The 8,828-nt window shown below is 44.9% G+C and overlaps 1 protein-coding gene across 1 annotated transcript; it reads left to right on the top strand.

Moving 5' to 3' along the window:
- The first annotated feature begins 7,498 nt into the window (after window positions 1-7,498).
- LOC102933710 (olfactory receptor 52E2-like) lies at window positions 7,499-8,437 on the top strand. The gene has a single exon (XM_007059035.2). The coding sequence runs from the start codon at window positions 7,499-7,501 to the stop codon at window positions 8,435-8,437; it is 939 nt and encodes a 312-aa protein (XP_007059097.2).
- The last annotated feature ends 391 nt before the right edge of the window (window positions 8,438-8,828 follow it).

The raw sequence follows: 8,828 nt of genomic DNA, 5'->3' as shown, positions 1-8,828 counted from the left end.
ATATCTAGGCTCTGGTGATTAAGACGTTCAATCATTTCTGCCTTTCTGCTAAGAGAGTAGCAGTGTTGAAGGATGTGTTTGACTTTGTGAATATGGACTATGCCACTTTACTGCACCACATTCTGACACACTGGTTCAGTCTTTTTCCAGCTGTAAACAGGCTTGTAAATACATGGCAGGCTTTGTCTGGGCAGTGATGAGTATCCAAAATCTCTATGGATGCTGTTTTCCGACATGGAAAATGGTGAACAAGGTGAAGGGCCTAGCAAAGTTGAGGTTCATCTGTTTTTCCTCCAGAATGCCCTGAAAGTCTTCAGTGATACTGTGCTTGTTAGGGGGCTTATTCCTTCACCCACTCACTTCCCTGGTCCTTCTCGCATGAACAGAGAGCAACAATACCCGAAGTCCAAAGGTGCAAACAATTCGATGTTTATTGGGGTGAACTTCCAGCAAGCATGATTCCAGTTTCCTTCCTTAGTATCCTCCTTCCCAGCTCTGACACCACAGAGCCTTACACCTGTGTCCCTGTTCCCATTCCTGCCCTTAGCAAAACATGATTCCAATTTCTCCACCCCCATTCCCTGCTCCCATCTCTCCCACACACACGCCCACCCCCTCCCACCCACGCCCACTCACTTCCCCATTGACTACAGATTATATAGTAAAACTTGAGTTCTGCTTAGCTATATCTTAACCAATCATTTTCCTGAAATTTAACTAACCAATCCTAACATATTGTAACATGATTATGTAACCAATTATATCCCACCACCTTAATTAGTTTACACCCAACAAAATTAATTATACAGCAGATAGGAACAATCACAGAACCAGACAGAGATTATACAAACAATAGCAAAGTGGGAACTATAATGACAAAACAATACAGAAGTGAGGATTTCACATCCCAGTATTGATAAGTGAGTTCTTGCCAGACAGGATGCTGTTTCCTTTTACATTTTCTAGGCACTTCCCTTTCTCTGGAGAGGATAGGCACTATCAGGACAGGATTGTATCCTAACAGCCCAATAGCACCTTCTTTCAATGTGACTAGTTTGGAATGTGAGGAGGTGACCTGTCCCTTCCTGGCTTACGGCTGCCTCTGCTGCTTAGCCAAAGGCCTTAGCCTAAGCACAGGGCCTCAGACTGTCACAGTAAGAGAAGGCCCTTACACCAGCAGACAGTGATTTTGATTCTCTCTTTTATACCTCTAGAACTAGCCAAGTGATAAGAATACACCTAAATTCTTAAAGTACAGGCCTTTGCAGACAGGCCTGAATATCTATATTCTAACAGTGCTCTGCTTGGAAAATGAGAGTGTGATGGCATGTGAAGTGTATGCCATAATGAATATTCTGAGAAAGTTCAGCAATGGAAGAATAACACATTTGTCAGATCCAAAGCTGAAAACTGAGATGCTGTCAGCCACTGCTGAATGTCTCCGGAAAGACTTCCTGAAATGTTATGGTGTGTCGGTCCAATATCTGGGAAAATGTTTTGGTTTTTTGACAGCTGGTTACTTGTTCAATCCTCAGTGCTTGAACATCAAGGTTAAGAGGGACTTCAAATACAGGGATCAGGGGCACCACTTACATAGTCTATAGCCTGCACCTTGAACCTCTGAATTTCATACTTGAGGTCTGCTTAAAGTGCAAGTCCTAGCCCCAAACGGAGCTCTTAAATGCAGCAGAGCTTGTGCTGCTCCTGGCTTTCCCTTTGGAGCAGGGAGTTCATTTATAAAAAAAGTAAGGAAAACATTGCCAAGTATCCATTTAAAAGATAGGAAACAAAGGGTAGGAACCAATGGTGAGAATGGACAGAGGTAAATAGTGGTGTCTCCGGGTGTCTGTATTGGGACCAATGCATGTTCAACATATTCATAAATGGTCTGGAAAAAGGGGTAAAAAAACAAAATTACTCAAAATAATTAATGACTGCAAGGAGCCACAGGGGGATCTCACAAAACTGGGTGACTGGGCAACAGAAAGTCAGATGGAATTCAATGTTGGTAAGTGCAAAGTAATGCACATGGCAAAATATAATCCCAGCTATACTTACAAAACGATGCGGTCTAAGTTAGCTGTTACCGCTCAAGAAAGACATATTGGAATCATCGTGGATAGTTCTCTGAAAACGTCTGCTCAATGTGCAGTGACAGTCAAAAAAGCAAACAGACTGTGGGAAATCTTTAGGAAAGGGATGGATAATAAGCCAGAAAATATCATATTGCCTCTCTATAAATCCATGGTATGTCCACATCTTGAATACTGTGTGCCGATCTGGTGGCCCGATCTAAAAAAAATTCACAAAATAAAAAGGCTTTTGGTTGGTATTGAAAAAAATACAAAAACATAAGATAGAAAAAATCATAAAAAGTTAATATTCACTAACACACCTCAGATGGGCAGAGAAAAGGAACCAGGAGCCTGGGGGACAAGACACTCAACCTGTGTGGGAGAAGGAAAAGGACAAAATGTTGCAGGACAGTGTGGCCAAGGCAGAGGAACAGCTGGAGCTCCAGAGAGAGACAGAGGGAGGAGAAGCAGCTGCAGAGAACGAGGGAGGTAGCCCAGCTGGAGAAGAGAATGGGGGCATGCTTCCTGGAACATGGCTGGAAGTTGAGGGAGGACGACAGAGCTCTGCAGAAAGACTTCTTGGAGGCAGGTTAGACTAGATGACCCTTGAAGTCCCTTCTAACCGTATAATTCTATGACACTTTTGAGCAGCTGGCCACCAAGACACAGGCCCATAAGATGATTCGTCCAACCACAGAACCATTTTCAGCTCTGTGCAGTCCCTGCTCCCCATGGCAGCTGCTCACTGCGAGGCCGCTGATGGAGTGTCCTCCCTGGGGGCACGGTTTTGGCGCTGCTGCACTTGATGCAGCGGCATCGATTTTGCAGGTCTGGTGAAGACACGCTAAATCAATGTGGGAGCGCTCTCCCGTCAATGTCTGTACTCCTCCACCCTGACAAGCTTAAGGTAAGTCGATGGGAGAGTGTCTCCCATGGACACAGCGTGATGTAGACACCATAGTAAGTGGATTTAGCTACCTCGACTTCAGTTACATTATTCACATAACTCAAGTATGTCTCAAGGACGGGCATGGTGTGACTGGGCTCCCATTGGGAGCCAGCTGAGGTCACTCAATTAGGGTGAACTGCAAAGAATGGAGCAGGCAATCCTCCAGCGAGCTGGTGGATATTCCAATATTTAGATTTACAAAGCCAGCACAAAACAGCTTCTATTATACCTCACTGGTTACTCAGAAGCCAGCAACACAGTTCCCTTAAAATAACCACACCTCAGGCCTCCACCTAAGCACACAAGTCAGATAGGATAAAGATTACTGAAAATCTCATTTAATCATATAATAGAAAAGGTTCTACCAATCCCAAAGGATTGGACACATTACCTCCCTGGTTATTGAGTATTCCAGATCTTATCCAAATACATGCTTACCGCCAGTTAGTAACTAAACTAAAATTTATTAAAAGAAAAAAGAGAGTGTATGGTTAAAAGCAGGGCCGGCTCCAGGCACTAGCTCTCCAAGCAGGGGCTTGGGGCGGCACTGAGAATGGGGCGGCAGTCCGTCTCCCGCGGTGGCAATTCGGCGGCAACTCCGCCGCTCTTCCGGGCATGTCAGCTCTGCCGCCCTTCCGTCCGGGCGCGGCGTCAATTCGGCGGCGGCTGCTTGGGGTGGTAAAAGTGGTGGAGCCGCCCCTGGTTAAAGGATCAATATATATACAGATGTGAATTCAATTCTTGAAGTTCAGATACACAGCAGAGACAGTGAGCTTTGTAGTTGCAAAGAATTCTTTGAGAAATAGTCCATAGGTTATAGTCCAAAGTTTATACTTCAGGGCAGTACAGTCGGAACTGGGATCTCAGTCCTTGTGGCTTAGATTTCCCTGCATGAATTCTCAATTAGAGCTGAGATAAACAGGATCAAGACCCAAGGGCCTTTTATACAGTTTTCTAGCATCTACTTGACCATACAGTCCTGGGTAAACAATAGGTTTTAGATGTGCCCTTCTGTTTTCTAAACACTACCGATAATAAGTTAGATCAACAAAGGGCAATTTATCCATTGGGCAAACTATCAGCACAAATTTCAAAGACACATATAGACAATGACCTTATTTCACCCAAGATTCATCTAAATGTTAATATTCTGTTTTGCCCTGACAATTTGAGCCCCTGTTAACAGCAAATCATTTCTTATTCCTGAGGCTCACAGGCTGAAGCTCTCCAGAGTCTATTTTCTGCTCTTCCGGCTGTTCACGGAGCTGAGGGAATTGCCTGGGAGTCCTGGCCAACCTGAAAGTCCTCAGGGACTGTACAGGGGAATCATAAAGGTTGCTGTACAGCACGGCAAGTGTCAGACATGTGAGACTCATACACTGATGCTTTGGGCTCTGCCTTTCTGTCTCAATAAGGAGATTCCTTTTCTTTGCAGATTGGGATTTCGGTAAGTTGCCTGTTTCTGCAATAATTTTAGTGCTGAGGGCTCAGGGAGGGTTCCAGGGTTCATGTCAAGAACCATGTGGGCAGGAATTCACCAGCACAAACAACTTGAACTGCTTAATATTGTCAGAAACACCAAAGGATTTACCTGGAATAGTTGGAACTAAAAAATTATTAGAAATAGTTTAGACAAATATTTGTTTTTAAGATCAGTTCCTTGTCTCTTACTGGGTCCTTCTATTTGTCTCAGTAGCTTCCTTTTTTTTGGTCTATGTGTTTTTTCCTCTGGTTCACTCAAGTGTTACAATTCAGCAACTTCACTGGCCTCTTAAGAAGTGCAGCCAAGGCCTCTGCAGTGGGTATCTGTGTTACCAGATGTTTCACAAGAAGAATGGAATATACAGGATTTCACACAGTGGAAAGATTCTGCTCTCACATTCTGCCATTGGTGGGTCACTCTAGATTTACACTGACCTCCCTGAGAGCAAAATCAGAGCCCCTGTGTGTTTTGGAATCCCCATCTCTCATGCCTTGTCTCAGAACGCCACATAAATTGGGGGTTTCCTTCAGACTTTTCCAGCACCATAGATAATAGTGCTCTCTGTAGCAGGATGTGAAGCTGGGAGTGATTTTCACAGCCGGGGGCCAAAATTAAATACTAAGGGTGAAATATTGTACCATTGAGTTCAATGGCAGAACTCCCAGCATGGCCTAAGTCCTCAAGTAAGGACTTAAATGAATGTCCTGATTCACACCGGCCATGAACCTCCAGTGAGTTTAACTGGAGTTGTCCTGTCACTGCTAAAGATGGAGTGAGCTCATTTGAACCAAAGAGGAGCTGACAGGAGAGTTGCTGAAATCCTTAGAGATTCATAAAGTCATAGAAGATTAGGGTTGGAAGAGACCTCAGGAAGTCGTCTAGTCCAACCCCCTGCTCAGGCAGGACCAACCCCACTAAATCATCCCAGCCAGGGCTTTGTCTAGCTGGGCCTTAAAAACTTCTAAGGATGGAGATGCCACCACCTCCCTAGATAACCCTCCTAGTGAAATAGTGTTTCCTAATATCCAATCTAGACTTCCCCCACTGTAACTTGAGACCATTGCTCTCAAATCCCCCCTCACTCTCCTCTTCTTCAGTCTAAACAAGCCCAATTCCTTCAGCCTCTCCTCATAAATCAGGTGCCCTGGTCTCCTAGTCATTTCTGTAAATGAACAATTAGGATTTTTTTTTCAGAGAGAAAGGGAGGGTCTGGTTTCTCTGTGGTCCTGCATCTCTGGGTATAGAGAGGATGAGAAGCATCAAAAGGCAGTAGAAATAAAAGCAGGTTTCTGGCTTACAGGAAACCAGGCGGTGTTGGAAATCTCACTATGGGCAGTTCAGGGATGCACAATGTTTGTGTGTCTTGGTGGGAGGGGGGCGTGCAGTATGCACATTACAGTGGCACAGATACCTGAAACTGGACAAAATAGGGAATGGACATCCTGCCTAATGCACAGAGCAAAGAGGCGTAATGAGGCCTCCTGGGATAGTGGGTGTCTCAGACTGTAATGGAATGTGGACCTCACTGTAGCAGACTGTCTCTGACCAATCCCCCTTCTGGACTATCCCTCCTCCCGTGAGCAGCCCTACAACAATCTTGTGGTAATGTCAGCAATTGCCAACATGGAACACCAACCTCAGGAAGGGGTGTCTGGGTTTCTAATGGGCTGCAATACGTTAAAGCGTTGTGTCGTTTTGAGGCAGAGTTACTCACACTGGCTCCTTCTAGTCTCCACGTCCTCTCTCCTTCTCACCGGGTCTGTCCCTCTCTCCTTCCCTGCACAGCCTGAGCTGCTGCTGGGGTTCCCTTCACTGAATAGGTTCTTTTGCCCGGGTGCAGGCAGACACTGAGTTTAACTTAGTCTGAGGATGTATTTCTGGGAGCTGTCTCTGTGGGATCTGGCACCTGCTGATGGTCCCGGCTGAGGGGTAGCACTGTGTGGCAGGGCTGGAAGTTGTGAGGTGGGGAACATACATTGACAAGTGGCCAGCACTGGAGGTTCTGTGGCAGGGACTGGGATACATACAGTCAGGTGGGCAGTACCGAGTGTTATGGAGGTGAAGAGAAGGGTATAAATGGACAAGCAGGCAGTGCTGAGGGTTGTGGGAGTAGGTAGGGAGATCTACACAGAGAAGCAGGCAGCACTGTGGTTTGTTGGGAGAGGCTGAAGGTGTAAAGTCTCAGTATCCATGTACATGTCCAAACCCTTCCTCATTCTTGCTTAGCTCATGGCCATAAATACATCTTGTGGCAAGGAGTTCCTCATTCTATTTAGGCATTGGGGGAAGAAAGCATTCTATTTTTATCAGTTTTGAATTTACCACATTTCAGTTTAGTTGAATGTCCTCTTGACCTTGTGTTATGAGACAGGGAGAACTTATTCTCCATCTACTCTACCAGTGAGTATTTTCTCATATCTCCTCTTATTCATCTCCTCTGTAACATAACAATCCCAGTCTTTTCAACCTCTCTCTGTATGATGGTTTCCCCAGGCCTTTGATCATTCTCATTGCCCTGGACTTAACCCCTCTAGTTCTGCAATATCCTGTGTGAGAAGCGTGCCCAGTACTACATAGAGGAGACCAGAGGAGGGTGAAATATTGACTGACTGATCTCATGCCATTGTATTTTCTGTATGGTTTCCTATCCCACTCCTCCTGGATCCCAATGTTTTGCTTAGTTCAAGCTTTTTCCTCCAATGGGCATATACATCACAGTTTATTGACATTGAAATTCATCTGCCATCTTGCTCCCTGTTCACTTGGCTTGTTCAGTTCCCTCAGAGGATTTCTCTGCACTTGACTCTGACCTAAATAGTCTGGTGCCACATGTAAATGTTGCCACTTCACTGATCACCTCCAGATTGTAGTGAACTATAAAATATTTATCATACTATTTTCTATAAAGGGTGTAACCCCCCTTCACTGTGCTTCTCTCCCTTTACAGGCACCTTGAGCATTTCTGAGCCCAATTGATGCATTGACCACCTAATGGCAGTTTTCAACATCACCCACTCTAACCATTCAACATTCATCCTAATGGGCATCCCTGGCCTGGAAGCTGCCCACATCTGGATTTCCATCCCTTTCTCTGTGTTCTACATTATCGGCCTGTTTGGAAATTTTACAGTTCTGTTTGTTGTATACAAAGAGCAGACTCTCCACAATCCAATGTACCTGCTGCTCTGCATGCTGGCGCTCACAGACATCGCCACACCTACCTTTGTCGTACCAAACGCACTGTGTATATTTTGGTTCAATTTGAAAGGTATTACTATGGGTGGCTGTCTCACCCAGATGTTTTTCCTTCACACTGTTTCTCTTATGCACTCCGCCATCCTTGTGACAATGGCCTTTGATCGTTACGTTGCCATATGTAACCCTCTGAGATACACCATCATCGTCAATAACAGATGTATCGCTAAACTAGGGTTCGTGGGACTGATAAGAGCTGTTCTCTTCATTTTTCCCCTGCCCCTGCTCCTGAGCCGGCAGCCATTCTGTGCAAATCGCATTATCCCCCACACTCAATGCGAGCACACAGCTGTGGTGACGATGTCATGTGGGGACATTAGAGTGAACAGGATATACGGCCTGGTGCTATTCTTTGTAGTCAACATGTCAGACCTGACACTCATTGCCCTGTCCTATGGTCTGATCATCAGGACTGTCCTCAGAATCCCCTCCAAGAAAGCCCACCAAAAATCCCTCAACACCTGCACAGCCCACATCTGTGTGATGTTGACGTATTATACTCCCAGCCTTTTTTCCAACCTGACAAACCGGTTTGGTCAGGGCATCGCTCCCCACATTCACATCATCTTGGCTGACCTCTATCTCCTCATCCCTCCCATGCTCAACCCTATAATTTATGGGGTCAGATCCAAAGAGCTTCGTGACAAAGTGGGCAAATACATCTGCAGAAAATGATCACCATGGGTCACTGATTGAAATCTTTGTGACAAGAATTAGAAAGTATATGTCCTCATTAATCCAGAGTGCTCTGCCCATGTTTGGCTCAGCTCAGCGTTGTGGGAAATGTTACCTGTTTTTTCCATGTCCAATACTTCAGGAAGCCTGCAGGATAACCAAAGACTAACAGTAAAAAAGTAATTTAATACAAAATATGGACATTGACTAGCATCACTCGCAGTATCTTGTAGATATTCTTCCACTGTAGCTAAACAACAAAGGAAAAGAAGAGGCAAAAAGGCATCTTTTAAAAAGTGGAAGTTAAATTCCATTGAGGAAAATAGAAAAGAGCATAAACTCTGGCAAATGAAGTGTAAAAATAGAATTAGGAAGGCAAAAAGAATTTGAA

This window comes from Chelonia mydas, chromosome 1, assembly GCF_015237465.2.
Source record: "Chelonia mydas isolate rCheMyd1 chromosome 1, rCheMyd1.pri.v2, whole genome shotgun sequence".
Lineage (NCBI taxonomy): Eukaryota > Metazoa > Chordata > Testudines > Cheloniidae > Chelonia > Chelonia mydas.
Note: the sequence above shows the minus strand (reverse complement) of the source record. Positions and strands in the feature narration are given on the sequence as shown.